Raw genomic sequence first — 23,372 nt, 5'->3', positions numbered from 1 at the left:
AAAAAGAAAAAGAGGAAATGAGAGAAGACGTATTTCTGGAAAAAGCTGTCTTGTCGGAAAAGTAATTACGGTAGAAGCATTTATCATGAATTCCCGTTTGCGGCTGTCTAGCGGTTCGCAACTTGAACGTCTAGGAATCGTTTGTCGTTTATCACGATCATTCTAAGACGATCGAGAGATCTATCGATAATAATATAAATAATTACAGTTATTATCGTTATTATTGTTATTATCATCATCATCATACTTATTTTAGCGAGAAGAAAAATATTTCAACGACAGCTCGTTAATTATATTTTTTATTTTTTGATGGAGGGGGCCTTACGAGTGAAAAAGAAAGAAGAATGTAATACATATTTTGTTCAAGTATGCAAAAAAAACAATTATTGGGCCAAAACGGGCGGTTTTACCATTATCCGCTTCGTTAGCATGTCTTTTCCTTTCCATTTACGATAGTCGGTACGATAAAAGGTGAGCTACGTTAAAAGTACATGTACTAACGAGCGTATACTAATGGCTGACAATAACCTGGTAATATCTTACAGTCGAGGATATCTTACGTAGAAAACAATGTAGGAACATACATACCTTCTGATAAGGAATGGAGTATGCAGAACTATTATTCGAACAAATTAGAGACATGCTATATGTGTAATAAATGTGTTAGTTATTAAAAAATTTTCCGTTATTTTGTACGATTAAAATAAGATATGGAAAATAGGACGGTGATAAATAAAAATTACCCTGCAAACGAACGGTTCTATATTATTCAGGAAGAAACGGATTTCATAGTGTTAACATTTGCATTCGTATCGCATCTAAACGAAAAAAAAAAAAAATGGAAAGAAAGAAATGATTGTGAATTAAGGTAAGAAAACAAAGAACAAATGGTAATTTACGTTAAAAAGACAACAAATATTTGTTAGCGTATATGTTGATGCTAAGATTCTCATAAAATATCAGCATTTGGTAATCGTAAATGAAATTAACACATTCGACAAGTTTATAATCAATTTGATTGTAAATTCGATGAAGACAGAATCGATGAGGTAATTAATGTCAACGTATTTGTTGTTTCTCTATTTGTTTCGATACATCTAAATCAACACACGTAGAGACATTTATTATGTTTTTCAAAAAGGAACTTCGTGAAATTTAGCCGTAGGCGAAACGTGTGGCTCATACGAAGATTACGATAATATTTCGATTTAACGAAATCATTTGTAAAAGGTATACTAAAAGATATCGATTATCTCTCTGAAAAGGACACCTGTCGGTCGTATGTTGTCAACTTTTATATTTATTACTTGATCCGTTAGTTTCATAGATCTGTTAAAGATAATTAATATTGAGGATAAAGGATTATGGTACATATGGTATACATAAACTGAGCTCGAAAGACAAGAAGCACAATTTTTAGAAGGATCTATCATCTAGAATAATGATTTGTTTAAATCATAAAAGTTGATTGGTGTGCATTAAGTTATCAGGATTTAAAAATTGTGTAGTAAAATAAATCTAATCATAGAGTTTAATGAGTTTAGTTACCAGTCTATGGAAACATCATACTTTGTATATTTTTTATATAATAATGTATCTACTTACATAATGTGTTTATTATATTTAGTAATTATATAGAATTATATAAAATAATATATCTATGTTAAATTATTTCAACATACAAAGGGTGAATTTTATTATTGTATATTCCAAAAGTAACACACTTTATAATACTTGTTTGAATTGCATTTTTGAATCACTCAGGTATATTAAATGTTTCTATTTAAATCTTCATTATTTAACGAAACATGAACTCGTAACAAGTTATACTATTCAACCTGTATTGTGTATGTTAGGATAGGCAAGGATTATTTCTCTAACTTGTCCTAAAGGAGCCCTTTGCACGATTAAGAGAAGCCGCTAAGCAATTACGTCGTCTGTTTCGTGGATTCGTACGTCGCTCTACGAGAACCTTACAAATGATTCCGTTAAATGGACGCGAATCGCTTGTCGCTTATCATCATGTCTTCTTCAACACAAACAGACAGATAGACGCACACACACACACACACACACATACACATATGTGTATACGCGTATACACGTAGATACATACGCGCTCGAGCGAGAACTCTACGAATTTCATGCGAAATCGCCGGTAAAATTTCGCCAACGGCTCACTCTGCTTGCCACGCTCACTGATAATTAAAATTGTTATTTATTGCATCGGCCCTAATCGTCCCGCCGCCTCTTGCGTAACGAGCATTAATTAGCCTCTGTCGGATTACCGCTCGCTGTGCGTCGAAGCAGACACTCTTCCGAGCTCTCATAGACATGATATTTCTTTTTTTCTTTCTCTTTTTTTTCTTTTTTTTTTTCCCTCTTCGTTTTTTCTTTTCTACGTTTTTTATTGTTCTACATTTTGCTCTCTTCCTCTCAATTGTATATCTTTCATCTTCTCTCGAAAAATTCCAAAGAATTGATCCACTAAACGATTGGCTCAATTAGTTTTTCCTTCTTTTTCTTATCTTATTATTATCTTATTACAAATTATATATTTGCTTTATGATTTATAATTGACTTTTCTTACGTTAACCGAGTCGTACGTAATTGCACATCAATTAAAAGATTTTTCAAAAAAAAAAGAGAAAAAAAGAGAAAAAAAGAGAAAAAAAGAGAAAAACAGAGAAAAAAAAGAAAAAATATTCAATTTACCTAGTTGTACTTTATCATGTTCATATAAATTGACTCGAGTTTATCTCACTACAGAGACATTTAATTTTTTAGAACTCAAGGCGAAAAACGAGAGAATTAAAATTCATGTTACAGTGCTTCTGAAAACGATTAATCTTGTTGATAATTTTACTACATATAGAATATCTTTAGTCCTTATCTTTTTTTCGAAAATTTTGAGGAAAATTGAAGCATAATGAAATTAAAGATACTTTTTGTCTACCTCGTTCGAGTTTTTTTCTTACAATGATATATAATTAACTTAATCGTTGACGCCAGTCGAATCGCTTAGAAAGGTTAGCCATAGGAAATTAATTTACGCCACATAATCTATCTGTCTATCTAGAAATATACTTACTCGATGTTCTTATCTCGCTTAGGGTAGCGTATAATTAAAATTATTAAACCAGGTAGAAAATATCTCGCTTGTGTTCAACTGTAACTCACCTTTAAGGATAAAAGTCAAGATAGGCCGTGAGTTAAATCCTCTTCAAAGAAATCTATGATCAATTCGATGTCACAAATTAGTTCCAGTATCGTCGACATAACCGATAATCCTTTATAACATTTTCAATATTCACGCAATACAATGTGAAATTTATAAAATTTATAGTTATTGCTTGATGTTTTCGTTATTTTTTATATAAAAGTGAAAATAATCATAGTAATGTACGTTTCGTTATAAGTAATTCTACTGAAATTGTAATAATTCTCATAGAAAGAAGGAAAGAGAGAGAGAGAGAGAGAGAGAGAGAGAGAGAGAGAGAGAGAGAGAGAGAGAGAGAGAGAGAGAGAAATAGAGAGAGAGTTACGTAGAGACGTATTTCACAGTATTTTTTTAACGTTATCATTTAATATTATTCTGATAAATATCGAATAGAATAGAGATATGTTATTTTTCAATAAATACCCTGGGCATGTGAGAATACGTAAAGACGAGTACAAGAATAGAAAGATAATAATCATAGGCGCGAATAAAGACGAAAGGGAATTCGATTCCAATCGGTCGTTTAAAACAATCGGCCGACTAAGCCTGGAAAAGATCCGTCGGAGATCTCACGCGACGACGGGAGTATAATATCGTAGGGCAAATGACATGCCGCAAGAGTAACAACCCGTGGTTAGTAATTAGGGGTTGTGAGCGAGTAAGCAAGTAAGCGAAAGAAAGAAAGAGAAAGAGGGAGAAAGAGGGAAAAAGGGAAAGGGTTGTGCGCGTGAGGGCCGTGTTCACGGCATGCAATTTCTCTTTTTTTATTGGCGGCAAAACGCGATCGAGCACGAGCCGACGAAGGAATTATTCCTTCCTTGATAAATTCGCGCCCAAGGAATTGTTAATTAACGATCGATCCAAGAAAATTCATTCAGTTATTAGATAAATTTCAGGAGGAAGTAATGACGGTTACCTTCGATTTCATCTTTTAATTCCACATATTAAAATTGTTTCTAACATTACGAAATGTAACCAATAAATATTCTTCCGGTAGGCGTGATCCGCCGCATAAAAATTAACATTGTCGGTTCTCTTAACGAGTAACACGTTATTAGGTACAATCGTACCGAATACGTCGAACCCTTATTATCATGGCAGATAAAAAACGATAATAAAAATAATTCCTATCATTCACAGAAACGCCTTAGCTTTCATGTTCGAATAGCAGTTCGATAGAGATCACGATAAATTCAGCTGGCGGGCTTTGGGCTGGCTCGCAAATATCATATTGAAAAGGTGCTTGCTAACTTAACTGACTTTGACATTACTATCGTCGTGTATACATTTGAGTTTAAATATATACATGTATATATATATATATATATATACACATACATACACATGCACATATATATAATTATCGTTTATCAAAGCGTGTAATGGTGATTGATATGTTTCGAGGAAGATATTAAACTTTCGAACGAAGCTGTGCTTCTGCATCGAACTTTCTTCTGGTTATTATTGTTATTATTGTTATTATTATTAACATTCAAGGTAGGTTGAACAACGTTTCGTGACGAAGAAGTAGCAACGGTGTAGATAATTCAACAATCCTTAACGAACATGTATTGTTTTGTTTCGTGAAAATTAATTAAAGCGAGAACTTTGTCGGCTTATAGCGTGATGATACTTAATTCGATCGTAACGCCGCGGATGTCGGAGAGGATGAGAGAGAGAGAAAGTGAAAGAGAGAAAGAGAGAGGGAGAGAAAGAATATCGTTGTAAAAAAAGAAAAAAGAAAAAAATTATTAGTGGCCGAGCAAATAATGACGTTTTACGAGCGTCGGAGTAGTCGAATTAGCCGGTCAAAGATTTACAACGTGTTTTCGTCCGTTTCAGCGCATAGCTTTTGGTTGAACGAAATTTGAAAGTGGAAATAAGACTGGTCCTGGGTTACCACGGTAGTTCGTACATTATGCATACGGGTGCATGCTAAGTGGCGAGGATATTAAAATATGATAGATAAAAGAAAACACTGTGTTTTAATTGAGGTTGAGCGGTACAAATTATGCTGTCAGGAATGTCGTTAATTTTTATTCCACCAGGACACGTAAAAAGAGACCGGCTTTTTTGACCGTTAAAATGGGAAGAACCGAACGCACCGTATTTCTCTTCGCGATATCGTCGATTCGATACAGTTTGGAAACGTTTAACAGTCTCATCGACGTTCGATCTTCCGCAAAAATAAAAAGAAAGAAGAAAAAAAGAAAAAGAATAAAAAAATAAAAGAATCGTTCGTAGTTAAAAAACGCTTTGGAAAGGATTAATATTAGCGGCGTTCAATAAACCGGATCCCGAAGGCGATTCATCATGAAAGGCAAATGATCGAGCGTGATCGAGTTCTTCAATCGAGAGGTCGAAATCGATCTTTCCTAGAGTCGATAGAAAGAGAGAAGAAGGGGGAGAAACTAAGGAAACGATCTTCGTGATCAAAGAGGTATTCTATCTCACTCTTTCTTAGAGTCTCGCGTGTGCCTTGCGTTTTTCGCGTGTGTTAGCCAGCGAGTAACGACGTCTCAATTTTACGCTCGAAAAATGTAAGAGAGGCATGCCAGGAACGGTCCTCTTCTTGGATAGACCCTTTTCGCCATTGCCAGTTTTCTCGACACCCTCCAGCCATCTTTTTCTCTTTCTCCTTTTATTTCAAAGGTTAGACGATGTTGTGAGAGAAAGAGAAAGAGTAAAAGAAAGAGGGAGAAAGAGGGAAAGAGAGGGAAGGAGTAAAAGAGAGGAAGAGAGAGAGAGAGAGAGAGAGAGAGAGAGGAAAAGAGGGAGAGAAAGAGAGAGATCTCGTCTCACTCGTCCCTTAACGTCGACCATACGCAGCCAAGGATTGCACGCGAAGGTATTAATATATAATTAACCAGCCTGCTTGTAGATCGTATCTGAAAACCTCCTTATCGGATGGCAGCCCGTCGATTCCAGGGCTACCCGTATTATGCGAAGACCTTTTACGTTGCCTTCCTTAGCCAGCCCGTTCGACGAGCTGCTGTTGCTATTGCTGCTGCTGCTGCTGTTGCTCCTACTGCTGTTGTTGCTGCTGCTGCTGATGCTGCTGGGACTGTTACATTGCCGTGGGACTACTACCTTCTCCCCATCTTTCGTTCCTTTCTTTTATTTCTTCAACCTTTTGCATCCGAGAAACATCCAAGAGTTTTTTTCAGATCGATCTGCAAGACGCGATACTGCGTTTTATATCTTAGTATTTATATATATATATATATATATATATATATAGAGAGAGAGAGAGAGAGAGAGAGAGAGAATGAGAGAGAGAAAGATAGTATATATGTCATTTAAAGAATTTACTCGATCTATCGAATGAGTCCTCGGATAGGATTATTAAGTAATTATGATGAAAATTGTTAAATTTTTTTTGACTTGTATGTAATAATTTCAATGAAATTTGACATGAAAAAAAGTAAGAAAGAAAAAAATATGGGAATTTGAAGGCAACCAGTCAGATTTTACCATGAACCAATATCCGACATTATTTCTCGATATCGCTCATTCATTCTTTCTTTCTTTCTTGTCTAGTTTTATCTGTCGAGGTCATCGTTTTTCATTCTATAAGCCTTATTCATGGAACCATTATGTCAACGTATTTACATATGTTGTATATTTAATATCGAATACGAACAGTGTTATACGATCGTGATAATGTAATGACGCTGCTGCTGATCTACGTAAAACTGGGTAATAAAATAAGAAAAAGAAAAATGAACCGTAACTAACATTTAAGGCCGATCGTATAGGAGTCGCGATGTTTTACGTGCATTTGTTCGCATACAAATATAATGATTGATAATCGTTCGTCTGATACGTATAGTAAGTGGTATGACAAGTTAAGAAAAAAGAAATGTTTACCCGCATCGCGATTTTAAAGACATAATAAGATATCGAAGGTATTCATTAAGAGGAATTAAAAGTATCGTGAGTGATGTTCGTTTTTTGACCACTCTTTATTGCACCTGTCAGGAATATATCGTTTTGCTTTTACTATCGACTCGATCCATCTTATAATTTTAATTATGACCATTGACATATTCTTTCTTCTTCCTTTGTTTTGTAGCACATTGTATCTTTATCTAGAAAATTTTTCAATACTTGTGCAAAAAATGCAAGAAAAGAAACCGTAGCAAAAATTTGTAATAAACGAAACAACTCTGATAATCTCATGAATTTGATGAAAACGAGACTTCTTAAGGCGTTTATCTACATAAAAAGAACGTTTCAAATAATAAATGATTTCAATTATTGACAAAAACACTATTAAAGAACTTTCCATTATCAGTGCGAAGTAATTGAAAATTAGCGTCAACTTATTGTGATATATTTTGATTACTTCACCACAAAAAAATTCGTTAAGTATTGTAAAAGAGTTAGACGCATTACACGATTCTTCTAAAATTTTTATATTTTTTCTAAATTCAACTTTCTTGACGTTAGGAACGATTGGATGAAAGAAAGAAAGAGAGAGAGAGAGAGAGAGAGAGAGAGAGAGAAAAAGAGTGTCTATTATTGCGGAAAAAGAGAGTGAGAGAAAGAAAGAGAAAGAGATTAAAATGGAGATAAAAAATGAAGAGAGAAGGATATTTAATTCGGTTCTCGTCAGGGCCGAAGAGACGAGAACGTGTAACCTGGGGCAACGTGAGGAAAGTAAGATAGAAAGAAAGAGAAAAAGAAAGAAAGAAAGAAAGAAAGAAAGAAAGAAAAGAAGAATACAGACGGAAAAAGATAGATAGAGAAAAAGAGAAAGAGAGGGAGAGAGAGAAGAGAGAGAAAGAGAGAAAAGGACTCTAAGAGAAGGGCCCCGCAGGATTGCTGAAGGGATGGTGGAGGGAGTATAACCGGGCGTCAGGAGGATTGATGGCGTCTAGATGCAAATGCAGTCAGTCTGGCACGCAAGCAACGTATCCACCTACCGACGCCTTATGCCAGTTAACGCCTTACAGCTTAATAATCTTGTTCATTCCTCCCTCCATCTCTTCTCTTTCTCCTTCTCACATTGGCAAGCGAGCACCTTACCACCCTTTCTCCGTTCTATTTCGTGTCTTTTATCACTCTCTCGCGTCGGTTAAATTACTTTATTAACCCCCTTTTCTTGGGTCCTACCTTCTCGCGCATCGTTGGAAAGTCGGGCTACCGATTGTGTATATGTATGAGAAAGAGAGAGAAAAATAAAGAGGGTGGATCGTATTTCTCTGCAGGAAGATTTTAATACACAGAGAATTGGTCTTTCATTCATTAAATGTTTCTGTAATTAAGTTCGTATTAATGATCTTAAAAAAAGATATATATATATATATATATATATATATATATATATGGAAAAGGGGTGAGGGAGGAATATATAAAGGTCGTTTAAAAATTGTTTTCGAAAAAATATTATTAAGTAGGTTTACTTGGAAAGAGATATCTCTCATCTTTACTCGTTTTATTTCAATTAGTTATATTTATGATATTTATTAAATCATCGGATTCGTTCTTTATCGATTATAAAGATCGATATTTTAATAATTTTCTGAAAAACTTCTCGTAAAATAAAAATTTTAATTTTCTTTGTAAGTTTTATCTTCGAAAATGGAAAAGTATGAAAATAATTCGAACAAAGAAAATCCTCATGTAAGATCGAATGCATTAACCTTTGCGTGGTATCGTAGCGTGGGATGCATTCTGTGCTAATTCTCTCTCGTATTGCTATATTATCCCTTCTATTGTACTCCCCTTCAACATTGATTCATCGCACTCCAGCAATATTAATTTCTCGAGTCGATAATAGTGAGCTCTTGCTCTGTACCATCAAGTAATATATTTACACCTACCTACGTGTAACAATTCGATGTACCAAATGTTTCTAGTATAAAATACGATTGGTAATCTCTATTTATTGAATATTTATCGTCCTCAAGGTATCAAACGTGTTTTAGGATTTGCTTCTAATACTATGATAAAATAATATGATAATATGATAAAATTTATCATGTTAAATAATATATAAATAATATGATAAAAGTTATCATGTTGGAGATTATTATTCAGTATAATTTCATTAAAAAGTAGAAACGACAATCTTTACGATTTTCCAATAAATATTCTCGAACAAAAATATTCTAAGTGCACACATATATGTGTATGTATATATACACGTCTATCGTCATGAAAGATTGTCTATGGTAACAGGAGGAAGAGCACCTGGAAAGTTCGTGTGCGATGTTCCAGGTAGAAAGTGCCGGTCTCAAGGGTGTCAGGATGTCGTTCCTAACGCTAATGACGTCGTTGACTCTCACTTAACAAGAGACTACCCTCTAAATGGGGGGGGTTGCGTTCTGGAAGTCGCTCGTCCAGCTTTTGCTCGGCGAGACCATGATTACGAAACTCGAATTCACTTCTGAATTACATTGCTCGTAAATGCCGTTAACGTCTCTGCAAAATCGTCGGTAAATTAGAGAAGCTAGAAATTAGATCGTGCCATACGGATTTCGTTTGTCCAGAGTTAATTAAAACCATACGAATGAATGGAGAAGGATGTTGATTTTAATAAAGAAAATATTATCGATTAGTGTTTCTTCGTGACGGAAAAAAGTGATTTGTGTTTATCAACTTTCATATTATAATTCGATGTCATTATGAACGTGTCAAAAAATATAACGTCCTGTCGGTTGAAAATAAAAGGAAACGAGGAAGGAAAAAAGAGATAGATAGAAAGAGAATGAGGAAGGAGAGGCGGAGTTTGAAGTGCGTATGGAAATATTCGGCGTTCTTGACGCGTTGGGCCCGGGCCGCGTTGTAATTACAATTTAATTGCATGTTATACCGGCCAGAAACGTCCGGACAGTCCATCAGGGTTCTTTCATTAAAAGTTGCATTCACAACTCAATTCGGTTTTTGGCCGGCGCGTAATCAGAGAAGGCAGCAACATAGTAGTGCGTGAGAGAGAAAACGCAGAATGTGAACGTATAATATAATTTCTCTCAGAAATCATATTACATTGAAATTTTTATTCTTCTTCTTTTATTTATTTTCTTTTTTTTTTTTCTTTTTGTTCGACTCACTCTGTAATTCATTGTCTGCAAGCTACATACGTTGAGAATTCAAAAATCAACTCCGGAACGTAAAACGAAAAACAAAATCGTATTCAATTTACTCCCGCAAAAAAATTAGATCTCGTCGGCTATAATTATAAAAGGGATTTATTATAAAAAGTATTACAGAAATATGGTTCGGTCTCATGAAAATTTGACGTATCATTATGATTATCTTTCTGTTGCATTAATTTTCATTTCTTATTCTGAAGCTTCCTCGATTCTTTCTTTTTAAGTTATCATTTTATGTCTTATGTTAGCTGAGCGTGATGTCGTAAAACCAGCGTAAAACCATAAAAATATACTCGAGTTTCTCGTATTACGCACGAAGAGCCGTACAAACGATTAAAGGGCACCTTGCCATTTCCGATACGTCCTTTTCCCTTTTTGAGCGTACACTCGCGCACACACAAGCCGCGGACCGGTTGTTCCTGTCAAAAGGACGTCAAGATAGCACGTAAAAGGCGAAAGCGTTCGTCGATATGCCGCTCGGCTATAATTTCAATTTAATTGCACGTTATTTCGGATATGCGTAAGTGTATCCGCACGCGTACCTATCATTCTTATCCATGTTTGAGTATATGCGTATGTGCATATGTGCGTATGTATACGCGCATCTCTCTCAGTGTATATCAATATAACACACACACACACACACACACACACACATATATATATATATATATATATATATAAATGCGTAAAGACGAGGAGGCTCATTAAATGCCTTAAGCGAGCACGCCATTTCGCAGTTTGCCTGAAACCTGCCACAACTAGTACAACCACCATCACCACCAAAGTTTCGCTGTCTTCAAAGACGACGTATCTGGGATGTGAATCGAACCATGTTATGAAGTTCATCCTTACTTCTCAACTCGCTTGTCTTCTTTCCAATGTCTTATTCATCTTATTGCATATTCATGAAGCTTATAAGATAATTAGGAAGAACGATTTAATTGTATGGTTGAATGAGAGTTGATATGTTTTGTTTTATTTTTTTTTTTTTTTTTTTTCTTGAAGTTTTAATGAAACAGAGTTAGGGAGAGATAGTTATTGTGATTTCATTATTTTGGTTAAATTAAATTCATTTAATATATTCTCTTTAATGATTTAATTGAGAACTTCGTTATAACTTAGGGTTTCAAAAATTTTTTGAAAAAAATTGAAATAGAAAACTTGATGAAGAAAATGAATTTATGATTGCACCTTGTAGGTGGATACTCGCCCATTGCATGCCAGAACAAAATAAGGCGAGTAGTTAATACGCGACGACGTGCCGCGTTTTTCGCGTGGTATAATCGTATGATGATACGTTACCACTGCGTTGGCTCCCTTAACGACACACGCGACCCTACGCGAATATCGTTCTGTTCTTCCTTTTATTACTCGACATCTTCGTCTGGATGCACGAAGTAAAAGAAAATATATTTCAATATGAGAATTCGTTGAAATCTTTTTGACGATCATACTCAGAAACATCCTGATATAATCTCTTTCGTACATTTTTGTAGCTGACTAATTCACGTTCGTAAGATATTTGAATTTTTATATTCATATTATTATCATGTCAGCCTTCTTCAACTAAATTTAACGTGTATGATCTTATTTATACGTCAACGTGTTTTATATAACTATTTCTGTATAACGTTAATCCTTTATAAATCCGTACAATTCTTAAGAAACACGTTCATACAGATATTTTTGAAATTCTATTTCTTTTTCTTTATCATCAAATTTTTTGAATTAACGATGAGTACATGTGAGAAAGTTAATGTTATCTCTAAGTACAAATTATATTCGATATAGTGCAGTTATTTTAGTATATATTTCACATTGTATCTATCGTTCTTCTTTCTTTTTTAGACATAAAAAAGTGAAGTTGTAGAAGGTTAATTGTATATTTATTCGAAACATTATAAATTGGTAGAATATAAGATTTCGAAATTATTAATTCTATTGAAGGAAGCGACATCTTCTGATTTAACGTAAAGAAAATTTGAACGAACGCGTGCGTACACCGGATTTGCGAAGACAAGTCTTTACTGAATGGGATAATCCTTCATGCTGCCACTGTGCACGAGATCCGGTCGAGTACTTATTATGAATTACGGATTATCAATAACGAAGAGATTCGATCGATATCCATTCTGGTCTCGGTTACCTTGGTTCGAGCAAAACGCCTCGGGATAAATCGTATCTAATTACGTTGATTAATGAGCGACTCGATAATTTTTTTCTTCCTTTCGGCGATGTTCAGCATACGTTCACTTTACCTATAAGATTTTACGTAGATGTTAGATCTTAATTGGCCGATGTATGTGTCTACGTTCTAAAGCTATTCATTAAATTCGAATATTATATACAAATAAAAAATCATTTTTTCAAAATAGACATTGACCTTTCTTTTGAAACGCTTTAAATTATTGATATATGTTTTGTAATAAATTTAATAAAGTACATGAGGAAATATTTTTTCGCGGGTAAAATTTGAAATTCCTTATTTTAATTATTGAATTTAAAATAATTCATCATATTTTTTATATATTAATAAATTTAAGATTATACAATTCGATGGATAACATCAGTGAATAAATTAGCATTTATCATTTTTGAACAAACGAAAAATACGTTAAAGGTCAATAAATGTTAACTTTCGATTGAGATTACGAATAGTATTAGATCTCTGATAGCTGGTGGGAAAGGAGATGTTGACGAATAGTATCTTCTACCAATAATTAAACGATCTTTTAAAAGGAAAGGACGAGAAGGATGAGTATCAGTCAAAGAGTCGATAAATCACAGTTTCTCGCGGTCACGAAACGAAACTTGGCCGAAACTTGGCCGAAACGCGAGAACTTTAGCAATTTCTTCGATGAACTTGCTCGTTCGTCGGTTTAACTAGCGAATTTATTCTCTATCTCTCTTTCTCTCTCTCTCTCTCTCTCTCTCTCTCTCTCTTTCTTTTTGTACGATAAGTCTTCAGCGTGTTCGCGGAAATGGCAGCCAGTTATATGAAAAGAAGAGGAATTTTGGGAGAGTAAGAGAGATACTCCGAAACGAATGACATCGTAAAACTGTGGATTGCAAAGCTACGGAGAATGAAACACTAGCAAAGATTTGACTCGTTCCTTTTAATTCGACGAACCAAAATTGAATCCTCTCCTCGTGAAATCATCGGGATATCGTGTCACCAACGTTCCTTATTATCTTCGGCCAATAACTTTCCGTTATTTTAAAGTAAATACGATACTTCGTAATGTATTATAAATTTCGTTGGCTATTTCTTCAAATGATATCTTTGATAATAATACTCCGAAGTAGATTATGATTCTCTGATAATGTCTATAATATAAATTTCGGACGATATTAATGTATTAATTAATTAACGAATTACGTTTTTTTTTCAGGATAAATTAATTTAGACATCGAAGAGGATGTAATTTGTATACGTTAATTGGTTCGATTATTTATTTAATAGCTAATAGGAAAGAATATTAGGAAACAAGAAAAAAGAGGGGAAAAAAATAATTTATTCGTTAAAATTTGATATCCTTGTGGTTGTATTTGAAAATAACTACAAAATTAGTCGATTCATTATATTCGTATGTATACACTCCGATCCATCATTCGCCGGCTGTATTATCCATCGTCGAGCGACTTCCTCTCCGTTTTCTCGAATAAAAGCAAAAAGAGAAGAAATAATTTGCGAGGAGTAGAACGTCGACTGGTAACTCTCATGGAAAATGGCCGAACGGGAAGACGACCATTACCAGAAGATTGTTTAACTCGTTATCTCATAAATTATTTAACGCCAACGATGCACCCGACAATGTTTATCGGCTTTCTCGTAATTACCCTCGATGATAATAATAGAGGGTGCTATGGAATGCGAGTAATAAAGAATAGATAAACGAGTGTCGCGCTTTTATTAACGGAAAGATTCATGAATTTGCTTTGAGATCATTTCGCTTTACTAGTTCGATGCTTTTCACGAACGTGGTCTTCTATCTCGATTAACATAATTACTGAGCTATCATAAACTTTCGTAAATCATTGTTGCGACGTTGAACAAAAAAGAAGAAATAACTTCGGTGAACATCATTGGAATACATAATTAGAAACATTTTCCCCGTAAAAATAAAACCTGAGGCGCCATAGCCTGAGAATTTAAAGACTTAGGTATAAGTATCTAGATACAGATATTTACGTCAAACCCGATTGAAATTTTTCATAAGAAAATAAAGAAACTAGATACGCACCAATCGAGGATGCTAAAAATTTATTGTTCAACGGAATATTCAACATAACACGCAATAAAGGCGAACGATAATACTACGAGTTTCGTTTCGTAATGGAACCTATTTTCGTGATCGAGCTTGGAGTTTAGAAGAGAAAGGATCTTTCGTCGTCTCCTTCTTTGCCGTTTCATCTTTATTTTTATATATCCATGTCTAGGTATATACACGTGCCTGCTCGCGCGTACACATGCACACATATATATATAAGTAAAATGTACATATATGTAATATATATGGATGTCTATATATCGATTAAGATAAGGATTCTCTCTCAGCCGAGTATCGCCAAGTCAATCATAATTTCCGATCTTTTATTCAATTCTGTGTGTTCCCTGGTATATTAGCATACATATGTATGTTATATAATCATATATATATATATATATATATATATATATATATATATATGAGCACGGATAAAAGAAATTCGCCGTACGACAAGGTGGAAAGAGGACAAAACGATCACTGGGACTGGCAGATCCCTGAGGAAGATACGGATCTACCGTATGCTGGAGCATTCTCGTAAAATCACTGAAATTCCATGTTTATTCAATATGTCGAGATTTCAGATTCGTATTTCGCTTTATCTGCACAAATAGAGAAAAAGAGAGAAAGAGAGGAAGTTAGATGTCGGTGGTTTGTAAGGGTGGTGTAGAAGAGAGGGTAGATCGGTATGATGGTTGCTCCATGTTTGCCGACTATTTTCCTGCAGATAAGCCTCGATTCTCGATTCGAACGTCTTCCACGTTTATGGAAGGCAGACATAGCACGAGTTGAGTCAAACATGCGACTCACGAAACGTCTTTCGTGGACGAAACCTTTTCGAAGCACCGTAAGCATCTACGAGAAAATATCCTGTCGAGGTCAGCGTTCTCATAAATTCTTTCTGGATAAAAATTGATTCGATTATATATTTGTTGTCATCTCTAATTAATATTAGACGTATCGGTTGTATCTCATATTTAACATCCGAATTCATTACGATGATAGCAATCGTCAAAAATATTATTTTGAAAATTACATGCTAATCTTTCATATATTTTTGTATATATCTATTTATAAAACACGAGAGATAGACGATACGATATGAATTAATTTAATGATGTTTTTAAATCGTAATCGGAACAATTTTTTTTCTTTTCTTTTCTTTTCTTTTTTTTTTTTTTGTCCTTTTGTTCTTGTGCTCTCAATAACAATAATCGTCCAGTTTGTAAACGAAAGAGATTAGAAGATATTTCACTTTGTTGTGTTCGGTCATTTAATCAATCGATTTTTGCGCATTGAAACAATAATGTTGAAAATAACAATTTTCTTCTTTCCTCGTTTCAGGCTGCGATGGTGAATCCGACGAAGGTGGTAGCAAAAGACGAAGGAGCAGGACTAACTTTAATAGCTGGCAACTGGAAGAATTGGAACGAGCCTTCCTGTCGAGTCATTATCCCGATGTATTTATGCGGGAAGCTCTGGCAGTCAGACTTGAACTGAAAGAAAGCCGCGTCGCTGTGAGTACCTTATTCCTTCTTCCTTTCTTTCTGTTTTCTTTTCCCCTCTCTCTCCGCTCTCTTTTTTTTGTTCCTTTTAAAGATTATTAGTCTGAACAGAATACCAAGACAACTTTTTTTCTGAAGATGATCCTCTTACCACCGGTAGTACCGACGATAAAATATATTCTTCTGCAGGTGTCGTGCTTGGATACAAAGTCTTTAAGCTCGTATCAACGTTAAAGCTTGATATATAGTTTGTAAAGTAACCTACAAGCATACTACTTTGCGAACGGTCTTAAAATATAGATAATACCCGAGTGCCGAAATTCCTTCCTCGTGAGATGATCCATTTTATAACTTCATTTTATTGTTCAAGATAATTGTTGAACAAGGAACGACAAATTTTCATTTCGTTCATTTTAAGAGAAGTAAAATGAAATAGATATTTTTTAAGGATCGCAAATATAAATATGTTTTAACAAATGGTTAAAACGAATATTTTTCGAATAAATAAGGATCGTTGACGTTTTACATACGTATATATAAGGGAAATTATGATGTAAGGAAAACGTAACTTTATTCGGCCATTTTCATAATGCGAAGGGAGATAGAGAAAGAAAGAGAGCAGCGTCGATTCGACAACGCTTTACGTTGGCGTATTTTTCGTTTATAGACACTACACTTCGAGATCGGTCGTCGCGATACGCACGAATTTAAAGTCACTTCGGAATCGTGTTTCGAGGGTTGATGTTCAACAGACGTCGGGGGTGGCTCCGCGTTACCGACCTTTGCCCCTTGGCCTGACTATCTCTCTTTCTCTCTTTCTCTCATGGGGGTAGTTAGTCCATCTGCTACATTCTGAATGCGGTTACCTCTGAAGAAAAGAACCCGAATCCCAGTCAAATATGTTCGAGGGTGCTAAACCGAAAGAGATCTATCTCGTATAACGTACCCTCGTCCCTCTTCAAATCGATCGTCTCTATTTAAATAATGACCGGGCCCGGGATGTTTAAGGTAGCCTATCGACGAAAGGGAGCTCGTAACTTTCGATTTTTCAACGTCATTTATATCTTTCTATCATAAGTTTCTTTCTCTTCCGCGTATGTGAATATTTTTTATTATTATCTTTTATTATTAATTTCTTTTTTACAAAAGAGAGAGAGAGAGAGAGAGAGAGAGATTTAGAAATAAAATTATATCGATTAATAGTACCATAAAATATATAATTTATATTATTGTATATAAGAGTTAACACCATCGTATTTTCTTTTCTTATTGCTTTGCATGTATTTTTATTGCTATTTGATATTTCTTTTTTTATACAAATTAATCTAAAATGAAAAAACCCATACTTGTGAACTAAATCCTGAAATATGTAATTTATATTCACTGTAAAGTTTTATACCTTAGAAAGAAATTTTTTTAAAGGAAATTTTATATCGTTATAAAAATCATATAAAAAGTTATTAAATATTGAACATTCCATTCTCTCTATCAAAGAGACTTATCGATCTCTCCATCAGAGAAGAGAGCCAACTTAGGGTGGACCCTTAATTTCACGGCTGATCTGCCAAAAGGCTACCCTCGAACTAAGAGGGCCCTCTTCGACAAGGATATTTAAATTTACGCGCTTAGACACGCTTTGGGCAGCTTCCGTTTGACTTCTACCAAAAATATTGACAGGGATTTTCTCGAGAGTTTCTCGATCGATAGAAACATATTCAAAACAAATACGACCATAAGTTGAATAGAAATAGGATAACATTATATTAATTAAAAAATATTCTTATTATTAGTAAAATTTAGAATAAAATAAGATTTATACGAGATTGAAATCGATTAGGAATAAAGAAAAATTGTTAGGTTTCAAGTTGATGGCAAAAAATTGTACTCTCCTCTCTAAGAGTATCAAATATAAATCTGAGACCGTATGTGAGAGAAAAAGAAAGAAAAAGATCGTGGATGATAACCTAAACTGGTGACACGGTGTCACACAGCCGGTGCGTCTCTCTTCGAGAAAGGGACATCACCGCGATGGGAAACGGTTCTTTTAGATTAGATAGACTCGATCCCCGCAATAGATAACCTCACGAAATACGGGTGCTTTTGGATGAGCGTTTAAAAAATATTGTCACGTAGAGAGATAAGCGGATGACATCGTCGAATCGACAAAACCGGGAGCTCTTCACGAAGGATACGTAAAAAGATTCGTGTACAGTACAACGAATTTGAAACGATTCATTTTCGTTTTTTCCGCCCTTTTTATCATGCAACATACATATATAAAATTCATATTACAGTAATTTATTTCGAAATATTATGTATATCGTAATATATTTAATATAAAGCTATAATTTTTGTATTTGAAAAACGAAGACTTTTGTTTTCTCTTTTTTTCCTTTTCTTTTTTCCTTTTTTCTTTCAATAATCTTACGATTAGAAGGGAAATACCAAGTTATCATTCAAAGATAGCTATAAACGCCACGTAGGGGAACACGAAAGAGGATGCCACTGGTATTTTCCTGACGTGTGATTGGTCGTAGAACAGTTTGTTAGACGTTATCGTTAAGCGATAGTTTCTGACATGTAACGGTAATAACCTTACGCTAACGCTTTCCCACGCATCACTCTTAACAAGCCACAGCTGCACCCATACCGATTTCTCCTAATGCTCTTCTTCGTTCCTTCGTGTGCACGGAAGTGCCGATAATTATCGGTCGTACCCGTCATACTCACGCGAAATGTAAAATGAATTTACATAATCCATATTCTTGTTGGATCGATCGATCGATCGTTCGTATTGATTAATTGTTAATTACATATTGTTCATAGCTAAACTTCCTTAACTAATCAATTAATTCCACACACATACACACGTATATATATATATGTATATATATATGTGTATATATATTAATAAACGTATAAGAGATATAAAATATTGTGAATTGTTTTAATATTAATTTTAGCTAATAGTGCTATTAATTATGTTTGAACAGAAAACGAATTTTCCTGTTTGGTTACCTTTAGAAGAAAATAGAGGAAAGAGAGAAAAAGAAAAAGGCATCAGGAAATTTATGGGGACGTTTTAACCGGTGTTCCTGAAATTCCAGCGTTGTTGAGCAAATTGTAGGAGAGAACGCACGATTAGAGATGATGGTCGGGAGAAGTCATAAAGGCGTACGACGTGATGAAGGTGTTTCAGCGGTCGAAGAGGGCTATTGATCTTTGGTTGCGTGTGAGAGCAGCGCCACGTACTGGCCAACCCTCGCAACTAATGTCTTCATCCCTCTCCTCTGACCGCCTACGCGAGCCCTGTTCGTTTCCTCTTCCTCTCTTCTCTATTGTTCTCCTCTCTTTCTCTCTATCTCGTTCTCTTTTCGCCCCCCCCCCTCTTCTCTCTCTCTCTCTCCCCCTTCTTGCACACGTTGACTCCGCACGCCATCCCTAAATCGTGCTTCACGCTACGCGAGTATTCACGCGAATACGAGCAAAGGGTTAGTGTTCTTGATGTATCAGGACACCCTCGGGGGTCGTTGGTCCTTCGTCCAACAGCAAGAGACAGACATTGCTTCTTCTCCTGTAATTTTGAATCTGAGCATCTTTGTTGAGACTAAAGAAAAAAGAAAGGTGGGGGAAGGGGAGCCTGGTTTATCGTTCAAAGTATGCAAATTTGCAAACTCGTAGAAATAAATTAGAAGATTCGTCGTTGATTGCAAGCTCGTCTTGTTGTCTGTTTTAGGTATGGTTTCAAAATAGAAGAGCAAAGTGGAGAAAAAAGGAACATACGAAGAAGGGACCTGGTAGGCCGGCACACAATGCTCATCCTCAGAGTTGCAGTGGTGAGCCAATACCACCCGAGGAATTGAGGAGGAAAGAACGTGAAAGGCGGCAAAAGAAATTGTTGAAGGCTCTTGAGCGACAACAACGAAAACTTGCCGCTAAGGTAGGCAAGAATGATTTAATTGAAATTGTTAAATATCTTATAATGGTTTCTGAAAGATTTTCAAAATCATTTCGAAAATTTGTTTCAATTGTTGCAGGGTATAACAGTGGACTTGTCGACTTTAAGAGCCGAGTGGGAGTCTCGAACAGCGGCGGCGTCAGGTAGCAATTCTCTAAGCAGCCATCTTGGAAATTCCTTTGGACATTTAGGTAACAACGAGAGTAGCAGCGTCTCTGGTTCTGGTAACGATGCTAACGAAGAGATCGACGTTGTTGGGGGTTTGGATTCCTGTAGCGAAAGTGGAAGTGAGAGAGTTGATTCAGCAGCCGACGGTTCCGTTGACGGGGAGTCTTATCCAAGATTGGTTAATGGAAGCACCGATCAGACAGATCAGAGACAGAGTACGAATCACGCGAGTACCAATACACAAAATCCAAATTCGTCTTTGAGTCTGGATCATTTGAATCATCAACAAGGTATTCATCATTGGGGTTTGAGTCTTCTAGAGCGAAGACGGGAATTAGTGAATATATCTGCGGTCCGACAGGCAGCGAATAATAGTAACAACAACAATAACAACAATAACAATAACAATGTTACTCGACTGATTAGGCAACAAAGTAGCGAGGAAGACGTTCAGAGTAGCAGTATAGACTTGTCCGTGAAGGGTCGCGAGGAGAGAAAAAGGCTGAATCCATTTTCTATCGACAGTCTACTCGGTAACAATAACAGGACAAGTACACCTGTAATTAATCAGAATGAACATCGAGCTTCCACACCTACGTTGTCGAATGGAAGGGAGTCAAGTACTCCAACGTCACCTATTTCGGTGCCCACTTCGCCGTCCACAACGTAGTGACGTTTCGATAGTTTAGTCCGATTTTCTGTATGTTCATTTTTGACAAAGTCGAATGAAAAAAGATGTTGACGTGTTGGTTTTGGACTTTCCATATTTTTTCAATCCAAATATCGTGATTGTTCGAATAATTAAACACGTTTATCAGAAATTACAAATGAATACAGGACTTATCGGTAACTTCGATGACTTCTCGCGATTGCAGTAAATCTTCCAAACTTCCAAAGACTGGGACTATCGAGAAAGAATAATAAAATAAAAAAAGAAAAAAAAAAAAAATTAAAAAAAGAACTTCTCAAACGAGTTACAAATCTGTAACGTGTTTCTACGATATCACCTAAGGGATAGACCAACAACAACGATTTACTTTGACAAAGCGAAGAAAGAGAAAAAACAACGCCTATATCAGTTACGACATATCTGCAGCGAGTGGACGCCGATTTGAACGAAGTTTATCTTTCGCTTAGGGCATATGCGAGGTGAAAGATAAATGAAGAGGAGAATGTGCAATAAAATACGAATGGATAGTTCGAAATGACTTCGGTCAATAATCGGAACGATGTCGTGATCGATATTACCGAAGATAAAAGTATGAATCGTGCGTGCGTGGTTCTTTGCCGTGTGATAGTGAGAAAAGAAGAGATAATTAAGGAAGGATGAGGGAAAGAAGAAAAATTCAAATTATGTGTGCGCGTCTGCTATGTGTATGCGTGTGCGTATGCGTGTACGTATGTGAGTGTGCGTGTGTGTCCATACAAGAGAGAAAGAAAGAGAGAAAGACAAATAGAAATGAAAGACAAGCATGTGTATTTAATGTATATAATTAGATCCAAAATAACGGAGGATTCACGTTTTATTTAATTCACGTAGCTGATAAAAAGCAAGTGTTCGTCGAATCGCGGATATTATTTAAATTTTAAAGCAATAGAGATTTCGCCTGGTATACCTATGTATATAATAGAAGAACTTATAAAAGATCTAGGCAGGCGCGATAAGCCAAGATAACGACAAAGGGATACAGAAAGGGATGCGTTTTCCTTTGACCCTCATTCACACATTCACATCGAGCGTAAACGTTGGCCGGTGGAAAGTTGTGGGGAAGCGAGGGGGAGAGAGAGAGAGAGAGAGAGAAAGAGAGAGAGAGAGAGAGAGAGAGAGAGAGAGAGAGAGTGAAAGAATGAGAAAAATAAAGCGATGCCATAAAATCCAGGATGCAAGATAGTACGTACCATATATCCATTAAAAATATATTAATTTATTCTCAAGACTATGCTGCTCGTTCTATCCTAACGACCTTATCCACTTCTTCATTCATTCACAGGCTCCATATTATATCCGGAACAAATTTTTGCTTCGTGCTCCTTTTCTCGCTATTATCTTGATGAAATAATTTTTCATAAAAAATCTTCATCCTACCAATAATTTTGAGAAAAACAAATTATTTACTCGAATGCGCGCAAACATTACGTCACAATCTTAATTGTTCACTTTGAACTTTTCGACATTTATACTGGATATGATAAATTTTTGCACGAAAAATTTCAATACTTTCATTTCAGTCGTTTCTGCTTCGACTTTACACAGTGATGATGATAATAATAATAATAATGATACTGCTACTATTACTACTACTACTACTACTAATAATAATAATAATAATAATAATAATAATAATAATAATAATAATAATAATAATAATAATAATAATAATAATAATAATAATAATAATAATACTATTATTATTGACAATAATTAATTTCTTCAGAAAGTAAAACAAATTCCTTCGACGTGGTTTTCATTATTGTGTTCTTTTTTGTCTTCTTTTTCATTAATTTTCGTTCGCCTCTTTTGCGTTATCATATCAAAGCTATGTTAATGCGCGAAATCGCAAATCCGCCGAGTTTGCGCGTGCATATACGCATACAAACGTAGATTGTACGTATCTACGTGGGTTACCCTGTCTCATTCGTAATAATTTAAAGCGCGCGTGCGTACCTAGTTAATTATACGTTTATCGCTGAGCTCCGCTAGTTCGTCGTAATTTACGACGGGGCGATTGCACCCGCGCTCGCTCGTGTCTCCGTGCCGAATTGCGGACTTTAAACGAAATCGAACATTTTTTTTATTCCTTTTTCTGTTTTCATGCGCTTTAAGGCGACATTTATTTTTAATCTTACGATATCACCTCGAAAACATAACATTAACTTCAAGTTGATATCCGATTTTCGACCAACTTATTGCAACATGTCATGTTATTATTATTTATTATTATTATTATTTATTTTTTATACGAGACAAACCCTACGATACGTATAAATATTATTATTGAAATTAATTGATATTTTCTTCATATTGATGCCAATTAAGAATGATCATTAATGAGATTTCTATTTTCGTGCTACGTTCTACGAGTATTGTGTTGCTTCTGACTCAGCGTGCGTATATGTATTTATGTATGTAATATATGTATATTAGCTGCG

At 35.2% G+C, this 23,372-nt stretch overlaps 1 protein-coding gene across 1 annotated transcript in view; it reads left to right on the top strand.

Moving 5' to 3' along the window:
• The window catches only part of LOC124948626 (nuclear transcription factor Y subunit alpha-like), a 28,699-nt gene extending 6,184 nt beyond the window's left edge, over positions 1 to 22,515 (top strand). The window contains exons 2-4 of the mRNA XM_047492494.1: positions 15,936 to 16,108; positions 19,833 to 20,036; positions 20,134 to 22,515. Of these exons, the coding sequence (XP_047348450.1) occupies positions 15,936 to 16,108; positions 19,833 to 20,036; positions 20,134 to 20,892 (1,136 nt within the window). The 3' untranslated portion in view covers positions 20,893 to 22,515. The remainder of the gene's footprint in view (positions 1 to 15,935; positions 16,109 to 19,832; positions 20,037 to 20,133) is intronic.
• Positions 22,516 to 23,372: the final 857 nt, after the last annotated feature.

Source organism: Vespa velutina, chromosome 4 (genome assembly GCF_912470025.1).
Source record: "Vespa velutina chromosome 4, iVesVel2.1, whole genome shotgun sequence".
NCBI classification, from domain to species: Eukaryota; Metazoa; Arthropoda; class Insecta; order Hymenoptera; family Vespidae; genus Vespa; species Vespa velutina.
Note: the sequence above shows the minus strand (reverse complement) of the source record. Positions and strands in the feature narration are given on the sequence as shown.